The sequence below is a fragment of the Rhinolophus sinicus genome, linkage group LG07, assembly GCF_036562045.2.
Source record: "Rhinolophus sinicus isolate RSC01 linkage group LG07, ASM3656204v1, whole genome shotgun sequence".
Taxonomy (NCBI): Eukaryota; Metazoa; Chordata; class Mammalia; order Chiroptera; family Rhinolophidae; genus Rhinolophus; species Rhinolophus sinicus.
In genome coordinates, this window is record NC_133757.1 from 7,775,338 (window position 1) to 7,795,783 (window position 20,446).

Below are 20,446 nucleotides of genomic sequence, written 5' to 3' on the forward strand. Positions count from 1 at the left end.
GTCTCTTGGAAAAGAGCTGATGTGCTATGTATATCTGCCTTCACCATATTTACCCATAAGAGCTTTCAAAGTTCCTTTCAAGCAATGACAGCTCCAAAGGCTAGTCTTCGTGAGAAATCCTCTTTCTTTACCACATTAATTCACCTGTTTTGAGATGGAACTAGTAGGAGATACTCTTGAGAAAACTTTTTTAAAAAAATATACCCTACCTAATGTCAAAAAGGAATTAAGCTTGCAACTCAAAAGAGCAAAGAAGAAACTGGGGTAGAAACTGTGGGTAAAAGTCAGAAGGGATGAAGTCAGCCTGGAAGTATTTACCTAAACCCTCAATGGAGTAGGCTGCAAGTCTGGCTCTAAGGTTCCCAAAAGCCAAAGCAAAAAGGAAAATAATCGTGACCAGTTAACGCAATTCATAAAACCCAGATTTTAAAAAGGCCACTCCATGGGTGAGCAGGAATTTTGGTGACTGACGTTCTCCAGGTGTTCTCTCCTATGGTTCGCCACCAGGGGACTGTGTATATGGTGGACGAGGGCTTCAGCGCCTTCAAAAATATCCTTCTACTAACACAACATTCAATTTCACATGACGCCCATCAGCAGCTACTGGCTCCCTCAACAATCAATACAACCAGAAAACAACGAAGTTCCCAGAGGTTATAGTTCTAGTTGCCCCATCCCTCAGAGAGGGTCTCCACCATCCATGCTCCCACAGTCACAAGGTTACACAGGAAGACGGTCCTCAGCAAAGCAACGACTTACAGACTCAGTCCTCCCTCAAGTACAGTGGTACCTCGGTTTCCTCATAGAAAGTAATGCAAAATGGATGAATCCATTCCAGACCTTTAAAATCAACCCCGAAAACAGCAATTTGGCATGAATTTTAAATTTTACTATCTAATGATACCATAGATCCATAAAATTTACGGCGTTCGTAAACCAAAATGTTCGTCAACGGAGACGTTCAAAAACCGAGGTACCACTATATACCTCCGGCTTCGCATGTCCTTGCCAGTAGTCTCCTGTTGATTGTTGGGGCCAATAGACAACGCCCACAACTGCAAAGTGAAACTACAAAGCTACCGAAGATGCATACACCTCTAAGTCAATGAAATTGATCCTGGGGAATTGCTCAAAAGCCACCGGAAGTGTGTGAACGACTGAAGAAGAAAAAGTCAGGAGGATGAAGAAGACGGCTGTAAAGAGAGGACTGAGGATCAAAGAATGAGAGGGGCCCTTCAGGAAATGGTTTAAGCCCCTATGTGTTTATGGAGAAGTGACCATGCTTGGATTGCAATAATCAAATGTGAAGTGAACAATACGCAACCCTGAAAATTAGGCAGAGAAATACGGCCAGGATTCTTTGCTCATTCTGAGCATTAACATATGATTATCATTAATGTCTACATCTTGTTAACTGTAAAAGAAACCCTCTTCCTAAGTTTCATTTCTTTTTTCAAGGTCAAGTTCCAGTTAAACATTTTCCCCACTAGGACCATAATGTCTTGCTTCAGTAAGTGGATTCATTTTAAGTGGGCTTCCTCAGGTTAACAATTTTCTTTATATCATCCAGACCCCTTCCTGCAACAACTTTTATAAACTAGGTTTAAGATCACAGGCAAAAACAAACAGGGTGGCCAAAGGTAGACATTTGGCTAATCAAACTCTAACCTCCAAAGTTCAAGCTTGTAGTTAGAAATGAAGTCAAGTTTCATCCAAACCTGGGAAGAGAGAACCGACAGAGATCTCACCTGGGCCAGGTAATTCCTTCTGTTTGGACTCAAAGACATAAGCAGTTATTCATTATTCTTGGGGATTCATTTCCAAGAAGAACAGAAAATTCCATAAGCACTCTAAAAATGTTCCAGTCCTTGTTAAAAGAGCTTAAATATTGGATTTGGTTTGAACGTTGATGTGTTAATCCACTGAGTTCCTCTAGAGCTTAAGCTTGCTGGTTTTAGAGGTTACTTTGTAAGAGGAATAAGAGGCCTTTTAAGGAAAACATTCAGGTGTAAACAGAGATGGGACCTCCCAGCTGCCAAATCGGCTGCAAAGCTGGTTTCTGAAGCCCAACTGGAGAAACAGGTTGAGAACTGCAGGTTCCGCCCATCTGTAGTGGGAGAGGGTTTCCCTGGGTGGCCTCAAAAAGGCCATTTGGGTGGAAATGCTTTCAAAATGAAAATGCAAATACGCAAACTCAGAGGCTCCAAGCCTCGTGGTCCTTCCTTCATTGTAAGCAGAGAGAGGGGGTCCCCATCCTGCTCATGTAGGCAAGCCTGTTGTCAGCCTGTCTGCAGTGAATTCCTTTCCATGCCTAACTAGCAATGACATAGCCTGACATGGGCTGCCCTACTTGTGAGCGGAGCCATGAAAACCAGGCGCTGAGGCCCAGAACTGCTGACTCAAGGCTCCCAGACAGAACAGAAATCCAGAACAACGGTTGGGCCAGAACTAGCATCCATGAGCATCTACTGATAACATAATTAGCATAATGTCTGAGGGCAGAGTGAGTGAATAAGTGTGTGCGTGTGTGTAGGCATATGTGTGTGTGTGCACGTGTGTACTCCTGAGCCCTAAAAATATTTCCCTCTTTTCATAATCATCCCAGGGGCCCAGTCTGGGTAATTCCCTCTGCACACTGCCTACACATCACTGGATGCAGTGAGTGTATAACTGTGTCTAAGGAAAAGGGATTATTTTTCCTAAGTACTCGGATTTTCAGGAACTGATTTGTCCATGTGAAGACAATCTTTCTGTGACAACAGATTGACCCAATTCCTGCCTCATCCCACTGACCTTTAGGAGATATGTGAGGGACATTACCGGGTTTCCTAACAGCTTTCAAAGGCTGGTGACTTACAAAAATGTTGTGCAGAATAAGTGCATGGTATACCATGTTTCTCCAAAAATAAGATGTAGCTGGACCATCAGCTCTAATGTGTCTTTTGGAGTAAAAATTAATATAAGACCCGGTCTTATTAATATAATATAAGACTGGGTCTTATATAAGACTGAGTATGATATATGATATGATATGATATGATATGATATGATATGATATGATATAATATCAGACCGGATCTTATATTAAGTTTTGCTCCAAAAGACGCATTAGAGCTGATGGTCCAGCTATGTCTTCTCTTGGGGGAAACATAGTATGTACTTTTTTTTTTCATCTCTAATTTAAGCTATTAATCCAGAAAGAGATGGAGGTTTCTAACTTTACACTAGCATTTCCGCAAGCAGTGGTTGCCCAGCTCAGGAACATGCCTCTGACCCCACGTGGTGCAGCTCCTTTTTTCCAGGAAATCCACATCTCTCTCCAGAGGTGCCTGCTCTGACCCCTTCAAACTAGGGTAGGGCTCCCTACCCCACCTAGCATCCATTTTCTCCTTAGAAAGCAGAGGTTTGGGCCGGGTCAGCTCCTGGAGGGCTGAGGCCACGCCTCCCATATGCCCCACAGAATGACTGACACTTAGCCCAGTGCCAGCCACAGGGGAGGGTCTCAGCAGCTATGTGGACAAATGGATGGCAGATGGGTGGACAGACCTGTACTTAGAGACACAGAAGAGAGGGGCAGAAACCAAAATTCTTCCCAAATGAGGCCCGAGCTTAAGGAGAATCAGTGAAGTAGCCGCAGGACCAGTCTTCCCACTGGCATCACATGGAGAGCCCAGCGCCAAACTCTCCAGCCTCCCTGACCCCCACCCCCTCCCCAATCACAGGTCTTGGTTTGTGTGTATGTGACACTGTGGGGAGAGGGGCAGGTTAGGTGCCCAGAAATAAGGTTTGAATTAAACTCTCTTCCTCAGATACCTAAGTCAAAAAGATTACACAAGGGAAATTTTTCACTTGCCTGAATCCTTAAACTGACCCTAAGAAGTTACTTGGCCCCTGTGTTCCTTAGTTTTCTCATCTGTGCAGTGGAAATATTACGAGGACCTCCCTGCCAACATGCATATTGCAACGTTTAAATGGAAAAACATATTAAAAGTTCTTAGTACAGCAGCACCAGACATACAGCAAGCACTCAATACACATCAACGGCAGCTTATACTGTGGCTGTTTTGTGAAAAAGCAAGAAATCACTTTGTCCTGGGAGGATTCGGGGCCCCTGCTTCACTGTCTTACAGAACCTCCGGGGCACCAAGCCCATAGCTCCTGACTCAGGAGGAGCAGTTAGAAGCTGGCAAGCTCCCTGAGATGACCTGCCCCACATGGCTCCCACCACAGTTTTGCTCTAGAAGCTTGTGACCTTGGGCACGGTCTTGACCCCACGGAGCCTCAGCCTTCACATCTATAAAATGGAGCAATACAAGCTGGGGAGGGACAAGGAAAAGAGGGGAAGGGGAGAAGGGGAGGAGAAACCCGTTATCTGAAGCTGAGAAAGGCTGCAGGACCCTGTGGTCTTGCAAAGTCGCCAGGTAATGACGCTCAATAAGATGGGTTTTTAGACAGGCGGGAGCAGGAACACTGAGGTGAGGCACAGGCAGGCAAGTCGTCCCCAAAGAGCTGGCCGCCCTTTGCCTCTCGGGCTGGAGAAAATACCAGGGGCTCCGTGCTGGGTGGGACCACATGGGGCACTGCACACCTTCCCTCCCCCCTGAGTTCAGCCTTGGGCAGCAACGGGAGGAAACGCTGGTGCTGAGCCCAAGGTCCTAGGTGACTTGTCCTAGGAGCCCCTGCCCAGAATCACAGCCCAGCCTGGGAACAGCCATCCCTGCAGAGTCCCCTCAGAAGAGTGTGGCCCACGTCTGCGGGGGTTACCACTGTTTCAAGCCTGCCCAGAGCAGAAGCTCAATGAATGTTCATGAATGAATGAATGAGTGAATGAATGAATGCACGCCAGAAAGACAGACTCAGATCCTCTCCACCCCCACAGCCACTGCCCTAGTTCAGGCCACCGTCACTTCCCACCTGGATCATGGTGACAAACTCCAGTGGCCCCTGACCCTTGGCCTCCCCTCTCCATCTACCCTCCCCTTAGCCACCAGAGACATTCCCCTACTCTGAACGCAGTCCTAACTCACCCCTTCTTAAAAAGAGGAGATGAGCTTTTTTTCTCTTGCGGGTCCCAGTAAACCTCTCGGTCTGGCTGCAGGACCCTCCAGATCTGACAACCACTTGCCATTCTGGCCGCCAACCACTGCTCTGTGCACGACCCCCTGTCCTCCCTGCAGCCCCTCCAGGCCTCTCCCCACCGCTGTCTGAACCTGCTGGGGCCCTCATCTTACTCCCCTCATGCGGGAAAACCCGTGGAAACGCTGACTCCCCTGGGGAGGCACCCCCAATGTGTCCAGGCAGAGTTAGGCGCTCTCTCCTGGGTCTTCTGTTCTCAGCTCTGCTGGAAAGTCTATTGTGAGTTACGCTGTGTCTATTTACAGAACACCAGGTTCTGTCTGTTTCCTTTCCCCGAGCACCCCTGGCACAGCCCACGCTGATCAAATGCCTCCTACTTATCAAGCACTGAGCTACATTTTTTCTTTTTCCCCTTCTTCCCCCTGCGCCCCCCCACTCCAGTTCAAACCATTGTGTCTCAGTCTAGTTGTGTAGGACACAGCATCCTGGCCCGTGCTGGTATTATGAGCCTTGCGCTCCCCCCGGCTGAGGCAGTTGGTCACCAGCTCACAGCTGCTCACGGCAGCCCACGATGGCTGCCGGCCACTCACACGGGATGCTGGCCACTGAGCTACATTCTTTATATGCCTCATCCGCACCTCACAGTCACCTCCCGTTACCTATCAGCCTCATTTTCAAGGTGGGTCAATGAAGGCTCAAGGTAGTCAAAGAACTTATCCAAAGTCACACAGCTCATAAATGGGCCAGGGACATGTCTCTCTGACTTTATGCTCCTTCCCCTGCATCACACATGGGATGTGGTACAGAACGAACCCAGGACATGTCTGCTGAGCAGACGGAGGATGGATGGACTGATGGAAACAAAGCAGAAGACTGCACTACACGATCCTCTCAGAGGGCTCACCACTTCCTGCTGCTGACAGCATCGGGCCTGTCACTTTACCTCATGAGCTCAAATGTAAGAGAAACTGACTTACAACAAAGGAGCAGCGACCTGAGGCAGAGAAGGGACCTGAGCCAGGCGTGTTCCAACCCCACCCTGCCTCCCTGGGGCCCTGTCTCTGTCCCCCCCTCCTTCCTTGGTTTGGGGGTCTACTTCTCCACCTTCTCCGAGGCAATCTGTGACCAGGCCTGCTCCTGGCAACCCCTCTTTCTGCACCTCCAGCTGGGCCTGAGGGCTTGACGGCACACACTTGATTTGGAAGAAAAGCAGCTTCCTGAAATGCAAAATCTAAAATGATAAAGTGGCATCTGGGAATGGAGAACGGGCTCCTGGGTCTCAGTGGCCCTGGAACAAGCTACCCACCGGGCGCTGTGCTGGGCACTGGCAGCCACGCTCTCACTGGTTCCTCAAAGCTGCACTGCACCGTCTGCTCCTACCTGAACCCCACTTCAGGTCGGATTCCCTTCATGGCTGCTCTAGGGGTCCTGGGACTCCAGCCCAGGTGGGGTTACCCGCTGGAGCCCTGAAGCTTCTCCAGCCATGCCCCAGAGTCAGCAGGGCCAGAGCAGCCGGTATTACGCCCCTCTCTTTCTGCCCCTCCCAGGGGAGGGGAAGAACTGCAGGGCTGGATCCTGGGTCCCGCCCTCTCCACGCCTGCTCTGCCCAGAATGAGGAGGCCACCTCCTGGAGGGCTCCTTTGGAGAGTGAGACAACAGCCTGCCTGGCTCCTCAGGCTGAAGCTGACGAGGTGGAGCTTCCGGACACGCTCGCCCAGCAAAAACCGGGACACTTGGCAGTGGCCCAACACTGGTTCCCATTCATGAGACTGACCAAGAGCAGGAGGCCCAGGTCAATGGCCTCTGGTTGTCCAGCCAGGATGGTGACACCGTGCACCATATTCAGGCCCAGTGTGCCCTGTGGGAAGTGGGTCTTACAGGCAGGAGAAATACTGAACAATAACGCAACTGACATCAAGATCCCTCTCCTTCAGGTGGATTAGAGCTGTCTGCTCAGTGCACCAGCTGTCCCCACATCGTGTCAGCAGCAGCAACCCCAATGTCTCTAAAACAGAAAGGCTGTTTCTGTTTTAAACACGAAACTAACCGCTGAGCTGTGACTGGCATGTGAAAGGGCTCCACCATAGGTAGGGCCGGAGAGGTCTCTGCACTCCCTCTTCTGCCCAGGAACATCTCTCAAGTCAGACAGAAGTGCTGATAGAGACATGGGAGCCATTCAGGGCTGCCCACAGTGGCCAGGGGCTGGGGGACCCTCACCAGAAACCCTAGTGAGCCAAAGCCACCTGCCTCTCTCTCACCCCCATGCTGCAGTTCAGGGTGGAGTTTCTCAGGAATGTGTCCCCTGGGCCGCCTACACCAGTGCCATGGAACCAGCTTCCTCCCAGCAGAAGCTCAGCTGCGTCTCTTCCATCTCATTTTTTTCCAGGTCTATCCAGGCTGCCCTGGGCCAAGTTTCAAAGTTCCCAATTCCTAAAGGACAGCTGTCCCCCGTCGGTGGGGGGGGGGGGGTCCAGCTCTGAACAGGGATAATGTTTGCTCAGGTTCACGCCCCACCTGGCCCATGACCAACGCTCTAGCCTCCTGCCACAACCCCCACCCCCACCCCCCACCCCCAATCCGAAACCCCGTGCTCAGCTGTGGCTGTCTTGGCCTGAGTGAGGGCTTTCGACTTGCATTCCTGGAAATTCTTTATTATCAGATTCCCAGTTTGGTTTCAGCCACTTATAGCTCAATTAATCACTGCATGATGCTCTCCAAACAGCTCTGGTAGGTCAGGGAGGAGCGTGGAGGCCGCAGAGGGGCAGTGCTGAACGAAGGGAAGGCCTGTTGGAAGCCTGGCCACCACGGTGGACAGCGTCCCTCCCAGGAGAAGCTCTTTGCTTCGAGCAGGGTAAGGAAGCTCTTTCTGCACCCCATGGCCTCTCTCCAAATCACATCTGTTCTCCCCAAGGCTGTGGCCTAATGATTACCAATGGGACCGGGGAGGGGCTGGGGTGTGAAAACTCCTAGAGAAAAGCCATTTGCACTGGAAACGTGGGATTGTGTCATCATTTCCACTGCGCTCGCAGAAGCAGGAGGAGGCAGCAGGAAGCCAGCCAGCATGTTTGCAAGAACAGAACATCTGTCGATTCTGTAATAAGATGTTGCCCCCCGCTTTGTTTGTCAAGACACAAGGTCTTGCCCTGCTGCTCCCCTCCAAGGCCAGAAGGGAAGACAAAGCCACAGATGTGGGGCAGGGGGAGATACAGTGGCCCCTGCGTGTGGTAAAAACACACAGAAAGTGTGCCAGCTCCAAGAGAAGCCTGGCTGGAAATGGGAATGGATAGGACTTCAGACTCTGCCCAGGCGTGGTGGTAACTTCTGTTTCAGCAAAATGAAATTGTCATCTAGGCATTTTTGACACTTGCTTTGAAAGCCTCCAGGGAACCACCAGAGGGGAAAAGACAAGATTTATTTGGATCCCTGGACCCAGGCCACGGCCCACGGCTAAAAGCAGCCACAGAGGCTGGAGTTTGCAACACCCCAAAGGTGCAGTGGAGGGTGTCTGTAAGTGATGAGACCACAGGTTTCCCTCCTGAGGCTCTGTGTCCCGGCGTGGGGGCCCTGGTCAGTCCTGAAACCACTCCTGTCCTGCCGGGTCGCTAGAGAGCTCCTTTACAAACACAAATCTAATCACCTCTCTATCCTGCTTCCAGGCTTCTGGACCCTTAAAATAAAGCTGAAGCTGAACAATACTGAATGTCATCTATAACTTTATATATATATAAATATATACACACACACACAAGCAGAGTACAGCATTAGGAATAGAGACAGTGGAAATGTAATGGCTCTGTGCGATGTCAGAGGGGTAGTAGATGGGGGTGGGGGGTTATCACTGTGTGATAAAAATGATAAATGTCTAACTATTACATTGTTTTGTACACCTGAAACTAATAAAAAAGAAAGAAAAAGGAAGAATAATATAAAGTAATTACTTGGGTAAATAAAACAGCTTATTTCTTTTCCTCTTAAAAAAAAAGTCTGCATGTAGAATTGTTTCAAATTGGGTTAACATCCCTATGCTGTAATGAAAAATGCCAAGTTTATTTGAAATGCAAACTGCGGTAATAAATCTTGACCAGCAGGTTAAAAAAAAAAAGAAAAAAAAAAAGTGGAAAGAAGCAAAAAATAAATTAATTAATAAATTGAGTGCTCTAAAAAAAGAAAGAAAGCCTTAGGAGTCAACAGCCTGATGGCCAAAGCAGGAGCAATCCGAGCAACAACAAAAATAAAGTAGCGTTGGATTATATCCCAAGCATAAAGAGATACCCATGGGTCCATACTGATATAAATAAATGACTGAAGAAATGAATTAATGGGGGGAGGACACATATGTTGTGCAGAAGAATTCCAAATAATGTATGTAGATGCTTCCCCCTAAATAAGAGGCATACAACTCCCCACTGCTTAGGTGTGGACTGGGCGTAGAGACTCCCTTCCACAGAGGACAGTATGGAAAAGGGCGGGGGAGGGGGGACTCAACAGGGAGAAACCTGACAAATGCTACCTCAGCCAAGCAATCAAGGTTAACACCAGCAGACGTGAACCATGCTGACAGCACATGCCCTTGATGACAACGGCACTTTCCCTCTGTGATCTTCCTCCCCAAGCCCATAATTCCAGTCTAATCAGGAGAAAAACATCAGCCGAATCCCCGTGGAGGCACATTCTACACATACCTGGCCAGTCCTGCTCAAAACTGTCCAGGTCATCAAAACTAAGGACAGTCTGAAAAACTATCACAGCCAGGAGGGGCCTAAGGAGACACGATGACTCAATGTCATGTGGTGTCCTGGATGGGGTCCCGGGACAGAAAAAGGACATTAAAGGGGAAAATAAGGAAATCGGAATAAACTATGAACTTCATTTAATAATAACGTATTGATTCATTAATTGTACCAAAGGCATCACACTATTGTTAAGATGTTAAGAATAGGGAACCCGTATGCTGGGAAAATGGGAACTCTGTACTATCGTCTCAATTTTTTGGTAAATCTAAAACTGTTCTTAAGAGAAAGCTATTAATAATAATAATAATAATAATAATAATAAAATTCTACCGAGGGGAAAAAACGAGGCACCCAATCCTTAACAGGACCTGTGTGCCCCATCCTGGCCCCGCCCACCAAGCCATCCTGCCCTTCTCTCCCGGCTCCAGCCACAACCTGTGCCTCCAGTTTCGCTCCCTTCTCTTTCCTTAGGGTTTCTGCATATGCGGTTCCTTCCCCTGAGAATAGCTGTTCTTTACCCAGCCCACGTGTAGTCAGGTCCATGCAGCCCTCAGCTCTCAGCTTAGAAGTCACTTCCCCTGGGACGCTGTCCCCTTTCACCCAGCACAGTGAGGTTACAGGTTCCATCCACCCACACTCTGCACCCCTCTTCCGTCCCACTCGTGATTGTCACTTCGTGTCTGTCTTCTCCAGTGGGCTGTAAGATCCACAAGGACGGGGCCCTGAGGAACCTCAAGTTCATGCTGCTGACCACTCAGATGTGTAAATAAATGAGATTCAGAAGCAACCCCAACAGAGCTGGCTCCAGGGAACAAACACCAAGGGTGAGACGACCCCAATGCACCTATGTGAGAAGTTTAGAGCTTGCGGCCCAGTGACCGACCTCAGGAAAGGAGGACCTTGAGCAGATAAGGTATCACTCACATCTGCTGGTGCCAGGATACACCGGGGAAGCTCTGTGACCCCCCAGATTGCGTGCCTCAGGGAAAGGTCTGGAGAGAATTTGTTTGTGAGAGACACAGAGACAGAGACAGAGATTTCATCAAAAATCTACTCTAGCCCTTGGATAATCTTGGTTCTTCTTTTTAAAACTGAGATATAACTTACACAGCGAAATTCACCCTTTCTAGGTATATCGTTCCATGTCACCACCACCATCATCCAGACATATCGCCCCACAAAGATCCTTCTTAGCATTTCCTAGTCAATTCCCACTACCGGCAACCAGCCCCTAGCAACCACTGGTATGTTTTCCATTCCTTGTAGCCTTTGCCAGAATATCATATAAATGGAATCGATCATACAGAATGCAACTTGTTGAGTCTGGTCTTTTTCACTCAGCACAATGCATTTAAGATTCGTCTACTTTGTTGCATGAATCAGTAGTTTGTTTCTTTTTACTATTGAGCAGTGTTCTATAGAATGGATACACCACAATTTGTTTATTCATTCACCAGTTGATGGATACCTTGTTTCCTCGAAAATAAGACCTAACCAGAAAGGAAACCCTAGCATGATTTTTCAGGATGACATCCCCTGAAAATAAGCCCTAATGCATCTTTTGGAGCAAAACTTAATATAAGACCCAGTCTTATTTTTGGGGAAACACGGTAGGGCTTATTTTCAGGGGATGTCTCATTAAAAATCATGCTAAGGCTTCTTTTCTGGTTAGGTCTTATTTTTGGGAAACATCGTATTTGGGTGGTATCGATTTTGGGGTGATTATGAATTAAGCTGCTATAAACATACAGGTCTTCAGGTGGATATATATTTTCATTTTTCATGGGTAGATACCTAAAAGTGGGTTTTCTCAGTCTTACAGTAGATATATGTTTCATTTATAAGAAACTACAGGGGAGAGTATTTAAGAGTAATTTTATGTATTTCTTTGATGCATATGTATTAAGCACCTGCTATGTTCAAGGCAAACACCAATAAATACCAATCTGCTCACACTATGTCACCACCAGGAAGCAGGCCTCCCACACATTTCCAGCCTCGGCTCAAGGCCAGGGGTTGACGTAGACAAGGCACTGCCTTGGAACCAAAAGGGGTGGAACGCAAGTCCCCAATCTGCCACTGAGGAACTGAGGGGCTGCAGGTAAAGTACCCCACCTCTGAGACCCAGAACCAACACCTGCAGGTAGATCTCAGGATACAGCGGGTGGGGGGCGCTTATGCCCCACAGAGCACTGTGCAGGTGAAAGGGCTCCCGCCGGCTCCCTCCCCACCTTCTCATTACTGCCTATCCTAGACCCACACCTGACGGGATCACCCTCTCCCCTGATACCCGTATTACTTCTGGACACTCTGGTTTGGCAGTTGTTCATCTACCGCTTTGTCCCCCGACCCCTTAGAGTCTCAGCTTTCCCCTTGGCTTAGTTTCAGCACCTCTGTGCCTCCCCAGCTGGCAGGAGCTCTCTGAGGCCACAGGCTTTCCCTTCTAGACACACCCAAGTGTGTTTAGCTCTCCACAACAAAACACTGCCCAACAAGGCTCTTTAGGGGATTTTCATAGCTAAGCAGAATGGTTTACAATCAGAACAATTGTTTGCACAGAACCAGGAGTCCATCTACTTGCTCTGATGGTTAATTTTATGTGTCAGCTTGGCCATTAATCCCAACACCAGTGTAAGTGTGGCTGTGAGGGTATGTTTTTAGATGCGATTAACATTTCAGTCAGTAGACTCGAGTAAAGCAGATTACCCTGCATAAGGTGGGTGGGCCTCATCCAATCAGTGTCGGCCTTAAGAGCAAAAGACCGAGGTTGCTCGAGGAGAAGGGAATTCTGCCAGCAGAGGACGGCCTTCAGATTCGAGCTGCAACATCAGCTCTTCCCTGGGTCTGCAGCCTGTTAGCCTGCCCCACAAATTATGGACTAGCCGGTCTCCATAATGCATGAGCCAATTCCTTAAAATTCTCTCTCACTATCTATTATTGACCAATTGATGGATCAATATCCATATACACACATCCTATTGGTTCTGTTTCTCTGAAGAACCCTGATAACACACTTGCTCACACAGGGCATCCCACTGTGTCATGGAGCGCTGGCCAGCACGGGGAAACTTCAGACCAGCTACAGCCCAAATGATCACAGCCGTGGCATTGTGGGTCCAGATTTCAATGCCTTGTTGACACTATCCCAAATTCAACTCTCCCCAAGGTCTAGGGGGCAGAGACCTCCAGGCCCCACCTTTCCAGGGCCAGCAGCTGTGGAGAGAGAGCGCTGTGTACAATACCTGCTCAAGCCCTTGGCCAGACCCTGGCAGGAGGGAGTCGAAGCTTCTACTCCGTCACCAGCGGGGGCAGAAGGCAAAGATGCGTGTTCTGAGGCCGGGGGAGAGAGAGCCGCATGGACAGCAGCTGGGGAGGTGCTGGGGACACAAAGGAAGAATTATTCCCAGTGGAACTCGGCTCATTAATGGCACATTCATCGGGCCCCACCCACTCACATGGAATGGGCTATTTAAAGACCCAACACACTGCTTCCCTGGGCTCCCCACCCAGTTCCCCGGGACCTCCGCTTAGACACGGGAGGCGCACCCTGCAATGCAGCAGCCCTCCAGACAAGGCCGTGCACGCTTCCCTCATCAGGCTCCAGCAGAACCTGGGGTTTCTTTGAAGGAGGCAGCTGGGGTGTTCAGGGCATTTGGTTTGGGGGAGGGGCTTCTGTGTGATCATTTCTAGTAATTCTTTTCTAGGCAATGAAACTATGAATTGGGAACTAAAATACAACTTTGTAAACTCTCTGAGATTTGCCCCCAAAATCCAAGGGTGAGAAAAGTCAAGGTAAAAAGGCTGATGGGTCATGAAGAAACCTTTTCCCTGGTGGAGGAGGATTTCTATAGCAAAGTGATATCCGGCGTTCAATGGGTGAGTGCCCCCTGCTGGACATCCAGGGAAATGCCCGGAGGGCTGAGAGGCCGCCTGGAGGACAGCCACCTGCAAACACACCCTCAGAAGCCAAAATGGGACAAGACTTGAAGCTCACAACAGGATGCGATATTCCCCTTTGGCAAAAAGCAAGGTAGCACTAGCGCAAAGCCTGGGTATAGTTTCCAGGGTGGGCTGGCCTCCCAGCCTCTCTGCAGCTGTCCACACTGCTGTCCGCAGGGGAGCTGCAGAGCTGAAGGTGACTCAGCACTGAGAGCCGGAACCCAGGTGGAGGCCCAGGCCTGGGGCTGGGAGTCGCACAGCCCTCGTGGGGAAGGCTCTGGATGGGAACACCTGGAAGAAACCCCAGACTGCAGAAAGGCAGCACGCTTGGGGTTCTGTGTCAAAACATGCTGCTCATTTCCATCTCCTCCAATTCCACCGACAAGGCTGGCTCCCGGGCAGGGAGGGCAGCTGCCAAGGGCACCCGCACACCCAACACACTGCAAAAATGCTCAGTCTTGCCCCCACTCCATCACAGCTCAGCAGGTCTTGCAGGGCCCAGCCTCTGCCTCAACCCCCACTTCCGATGCCCTCACCTCCACTTGCTCTGCTCCAACCAAACAGCCGAGCCGCCCTCGGCACCCACAACACTGCCTCCCAGGCTTGCGACCCAGGCCAGCAATTCCTCAGCCTCCATGTCTCAGCGTGGGCATCATTAATCAACAGCTACAAAAACAGCAGTAGCTCATGCTGCCTGGGTGCCAGGTCCTATGCATTCTGCTCCGGGTGCCGTCCTGGGTGCCTTGTGTCGGGTGCCCAGTCCTGGGTACCCATCAGGGGGTGCCTGGTCCTATGCTAGGCACTCTGCATACTGGGGGTGCCAAAAAAATGTATACACATGACTCTTATTCATCTGTTGTTATCGGTATATATTATTACAATTTTAATACAGACTTTTCCTTTCTTAAAATGTGTATACATTTTTTTGGCACCCTCTGTATATGACCTCAGGTAAACCTTACAACAACCCTTTGAGGCAAATGTCATCATACCCACTTTACAGATAAGGAAACTGAGTCTTGGAGAGGTGAGATCACTACCAGGTCACATAGCTGGTAGGTGGTAGAGCCATGAACCCAGGCACCAAATCCTTTACCCCTTTCATGACCACTTTCTAACGACGTCCCCTGATATACACCTGGAAGCCCCCACACTCCTCCTTGGTGACAGGGGTCACAGAGGACTTGAAGACCACTGGGGCAACTGGACTGTGATTCCATGAAGGCTGCATCTGTCACATTCATCCAGCGTCCCAACCTCTGGCCAGGCACCCACAGTGGGCACTCCATTAACAGGGAAAGAGCCAGGGTGTCCCCACTGGCTGTGACCGAGTTGGGTGATGACAGGAGTCAAGACAGGGCTGGAACCCACGTTTCCTTCTCCCCTGGACCCCATGGAAACAGGGATAAAAGCAAATCAGGAATAACGACCCTGAGTCAGCCCTCAGCGAGGCCAATCCACAGCGAACAATAATTACAGTGAGTGCTTGGACGCAGCCCAGCAGAAGTGCAAAGTGGGTGATGACGCCTCGGTTGCTCAAACTTGTATCTGTAACAACTTGGACAGTGGATGAAACAATACATTTTGTAAAGAAATGACTCAAATGAATAATGCAAACTACTGGGGCTTTTCAGCTCCTTAAGAGAACTGTGTTCACACTTTGGAAGCCTACCTTGAATCCTATTCACAAGGAGTGAATAGGCCACTTCCGAACCCAAACTACTAGTCTAAAATTGAGCTTCCTAAAGAAACTCCACTGGCCACGCTCCTATCTCCACACAGGCCTTGAAGATTTTATTTAATTCAATGCAAACTGGGGGAAGGTGGTCTAGTCTGTGGTTCTGTTACTTTAAGGGTGCTCTATCAAAGCGCAAGGCCAGATTTCTGCCTTTGAAAACACTGAGGGGGTGGGGGGAGGAGGCTGACTGCCTTGGAGCTGGGGCCTCAGAACGAGGCCAGCTGTGTGGGGTGAAGCTCCGTGACACACAGTCACACTCCACTGACGAGAATGCTCCCATGCCACACACAGTCCCCCATCCCTGAGAAGGCCCTGGGGCTCCCCTCAGCTCTGCAGCCTCTTCCAGCCTGGAGACCACGGTGCCTGCTCCCTCCGCCCTCCCTCTGCTGGCCTGGACCACCAGGGCCACACCCTTCCTGCACTGGCCTGCTCCCATCAGCCAAAGGCACCAAACAAATGACTCAACAGCTCTTTTAAGAATGGTGCCTCCCCTCCCTCCTGGCCTCTAGCCGGCTGTTGGCCCATCCCCAGGGAGGTCAGGCCCCAACAGGGCAACGCGCAGTGAGTGACTCAGTGACTCTGGACTGAAGCTCTGACACACAGACCCCCACAGACGCCTCCTGGCCCTAACTGAACTCCCTCTCTTCCCTTCTAACCCTCTTCCTCCCCTGAATTTCCTCAGCTTCGTTAGTGGCACCACCAGCCAGCCAGGCCCTGGCACCAGAATTCAGGATTGTCCTTGACTCTTCCGGTTCTCTCTCACCCCTGTGCCCCATCATTGCGTCTTCCTGCTGAGTCACCTCCCTCCTCCTCCTGGGCCACCTCTGCTGGTCCAGGCCTACAACCTCTCTGAGCAGAAGGACTCCTGCACATCCTGTACTGCCAGGCTGCCTCCCCTTTTGTCCCCACACATCCATTGCCCACAGACACCAGAATAACCCACCTTGCATTCTAATCCGACCCCTTTCTTGCCAAATCCTCTCCCCCACCTTTGGAATGCAGGTGAAACTCCCTAGCCCCCAGGCTTCACAACCATCTCTGTCCCCTCCCAGGTTCGTCCTCTCTCTCCTCTCTTTGTTCTGATCCCACTAAGCCAGTCCCCCAGTGCTCCTGGCAGCTTCTTGCCTCTAAGTCTTTGCTCAAGCAGACCCTGCCCTGAATGCTCACCTACCTCTCTGACTCCCTCCCACCCCGTTCCATAATCATCCTGAGGTGCCACGCAAACAAGGAAGCCCCCAACCACCGGGGGTGACCATGCCCACCCTGCATGGGCTAGGCTGGGCCCCACCGCTGAGGATCCTGTTTTTCTGCTAACATGTCCTTTGCTCCCATTCGAGTCTCCCTCACCATGGTCTCGCCAGCCCCCAGCACAGAGCCTGGCACACGGAAAGGGCTCAGCACATGGCAGCCCCTTCCATTCTACCCCTAGCCTCCCAAACATGCCACCAACAGGACAGCAGGGCAGCTGTTCTATCTTCTTGGAATCTCAGAGCCAACCCTGGGAGGCACGACCAGCAATATGCTCCACAGACGAAATGGATGCAAATGGAAGCAAATGAATGTGAAGTGGAAACGCAGAGCCCTGTGTTCTGAAAGTGTCAAGAATTTCGAGATAGCGACAGCAGAGCACTGAACCCAGCACAAGGCCATTCTGAGCGCAGGGACCTGGGCAACGGCCCAGGTTGCACGCCCATGGAGCCAGCTCTGGTTCTAGACCCCGAAGAGGAGCTTACATAGGGTCCCTGGAAGGCCCCGGAGCTGCCAGAGGGCAATGCTGTCAGAGCAGAGAGGAGAAGCAGGTAAGGACAGTCCAGCTTATGGTTGCCAGCTCCCGTCTCCGCTCAAGTCTCCCATGACCAACAGCGACTGGCCTTACAGACATTATTTTCAGGGAGAGAGTTGGGCCCTTTCCAATCCCCAGCACCACGCCCAGCCCTCAGGGGAACTCCTGAAGCTGCGAAACCCGGCACAGATGTGGGCAGAGCACCGAGATGGGGGTCCGCACATCTGTTCTCCTTTTACGTCTGCAACGCATTTACATCCTCTTTTCCTTCATCTCCTCCCCTGGAAAGTGCGCCGGGGGGAGGGGAGGGTCATTTCCTACTTACAAAAGTCCAGATCCCTTTTCCCATTTAAGGAGCTAATCAGTATTTCCCAAGCCTTATTGGAACAACAAAAAAGATGAATACAAATTCACATAGAATATCCGTACTTTGGGAAAATGAAGGAAATGATTTAATTTAAGCCTGTTATTTATTTTTTTAGGAGAAGAGCTGACGAAGAAGGCACATAAACCACTATACTTTTCACAGACAAATCAGTCTTTCCTGCTGGGCCCAGCTGGACCAGACCTCAGAATCCTTCTTAACACAGATCCTTAGGGAACCACTATTAATGGGTCAGAGGTTACCATCCCTGATCCAGTGTCTTACCAAGGTCCTCGCAAACAACTGGCCCCACTAAGCAGCGTCCACCCACACAGGACCTGAGAAACAGAGAATGTTGCTTCAGGGCTTGTACTCAGCCCGAATGCCCAACAGTCCAGCTGCAGCAAGATACTGTCAGCAACTGTTGTCTTTTGATTCCCTGTTCAGGGCTTTTGAGTCCTTCTTGGCAGATCCCCCACTGAACTGACGGCAAATTTCATTTCAGAGATGGGCTGGAGTTGCCAAGTTAAGCCCTTGTCCAAGTCCAAGGACAAACACCAAAGTGACCCCAGCTGTCATGGAAGGGTGATAACAGCCCCCAAGATACAGGCCGAACATATCAGGTCCTGTAGGGCCAGATGGGCGACAGTGTCTTATCTCTCTTTTCATATCACCATCTGGAAGGTATTAGCACAATAGCCGCCCTCACAGGCCTCTTGCTTTTTTCTTCTTGAATCCCCAAGTGCACACGATCACGTAATAGAGCAAGAGCCAGGGCCAGAGACAGCTCTGATGGAAAGTGAGATACAAGCTACAGAAAGGAAAGTGCTGTGAAACAGTTGGTTTGGAGAGTTAAGCTTGGTTGATCGGAGCATTGGACAGTCAGCCCAACAGAGGCGTGGGCTTTGATAAAACGAGTCCAGCGATGGCAGATACAACCTGCACCTCCGAGATGCAGCCACTGAAACGCAGGGAAACCAAAATCAGGAGGTGTCCAGAGAGGCTTGCAAACTGGCTGGAAACTCCAAGGCAGACACATCGAGCTATTTCTAGTCACCAGCGAGATAAAGCAGCACGTGAACCCCAGCCCACGTGTAAGCCTGAACAGCCCCCAAACACTGCTGACCTTGAGATGTCCAGCTGTGGGCGGGCTCCACACAGTTAAACACGCACGGGCTTGTCAGTTCTTTCCCAGCGTGTCCTTCCCCTCACAGAGCCAGTCTGTGCTCAGAGGAAATGACGTTTAAGGTTGGTTTAAGCAAAACAATCAGGAAGGAAAATATTCACTAAAAGAAAAGTCATAACCACCATCTCAAACCATACAAGAGGCTTTGGCCTGGGTTGCATCATCCACGTCATTCATTCCCACCACTGTCACCAGCCACCAGCAGCTCCTTGTGTCCTCTTCCCAGGAGCACGAGGTTCCTACGCCCTGATGGGTCCTGGTTACTGAGAATACAGGGGTACAGACAACCAAAGGAGACCGATTTCAAATAGACAAGATTTACCTTTTTATTCAGAAAGTCAAAATCTACCTACATAGACAAAGCGGTTCACAAACCATGAAAAACCAAAACAAGAACAAAAGCCTGTGTTGGTGTGAACCACATGAAATCGGCACTATTTGATAACTGCTAATATGGTGATACCTGTATTTCAACCTAATAGCACCTGGGTGGACACTGGAAACTCAAACAAAGGCTCCGAACAACACATATAGGCGCACCCCTATCTACTCAGCCTGCTGGCTACTGGTTACATAAATTTGTTTCATGAACACGTACCTTGTAAATGGTACAAAGGGATTCTGTTGTTCAGAGAAGACTTGTGGGTGATCCCTTTTCTAAATTGAAAACATAATACTTTATCATTCAATTTTTACTCGGTGCTCGCTCAGTTAACCTTTGTGAGGTAGATGAACCCACTCGCTCATTCTCATAGCTGAAAAACAGAAAAATCTTATTATGCAGACAGGTGAAACCAGAATAAACCCTGTGAGTTGGAGCAAGAGGAAACACAGAAGCGGTTCAGGCAGCATACATTCCCTGTGCTTTCAACTGTGAAGAGTTCTGGAACTCCATTTCTGAATCTGGAAACTCTCTAGCGAGGCTACGACACTGAGTAGGAGGTAGCCCTGCTCCTGGTTCTTTGGTCAGGAGGCGGACATCAGAAACTCAGCCACCAGCTGCTGGCACAGGTGTCTGCGACCCTGAGCTCTTGCTAGCCAGACAGGTGAGGAGAAAAGCACCTGGACAAAACCGCCTTACCCAACGGTTCCCCAAGTGCGAATCCCAGCCCAAGAGCAGCAGCGTCACCCAGGAACTTGGCAGAGATGCTTAGTCTGGGGCGCCTTCCCACACCTCCTGAACCAGAAACTCTGGGGGCGGGGCAGCAAGCTGAATTGTAACCCGATTATTTCTGACGTTTCTAAGGTTTGACTCCCACAGACATGAGTCAGGTGAGTAGTTTTCCAGCTGTGTCCACAGGCATCCTCCAGGTCGACAGAGACCCTTCTGTTTGGATTCCCGACTGTGGGTCCCCAGCTGTAACCAGAATGCCCATTTCATTGTTTAATAAACGGTGGTACAGCTGGAAGGTTTCATTTGAAAAACAATTCTGCTGCTTTAAAAAAAAATTGAAAATACTGAACAGATGGGAGTACAAGTGGCCACAGGCAATCTAGTCATCTGTAGGATGTTCTCGAAGGTCTGGGATCAGCTTGTGTGCCATCCAGGGAAGCCAATAGCAAAATGGAAACTCAACCACTTAAAGTGGGTTCAGGGGCTCTGCCTGAGGAGGGAGCAAGCTTTGAT

At 49.9% G+C, this 20,446-nt stretch overlaps 1 protein-coding gene across 38 annotated transcripts in view; it reads right to left on the bottom strand.

Moving 5' to 3' along the window:
• Positions 1-20,446, bottom strand: part of TACC2 (transforming acidic coiled-coil containing protein 2) — a 186,365-nt gene that overhangs the window by 73,844 nt on the left and 92,075 nt on the right. For 29 of the 38 annotated variants that reach the window (XM_074338935.1, XM_074338952.1, XM_074338950.1 and 26 more), the window contains one exon: positions 13,052-13,186. The exons of the other annotated variants lie outside the window; for them this stretch is intronic. In XM_074338935.1, the coding sequence (XP_074195036.1) occupies positions 13,052-13,186 (135 nt within the window). The remainder of the gene's footprint in view (positions 1-13,051; positions 13,187-20,446) is intronic. 38 annotated transcript variants of the gene reach the window in all.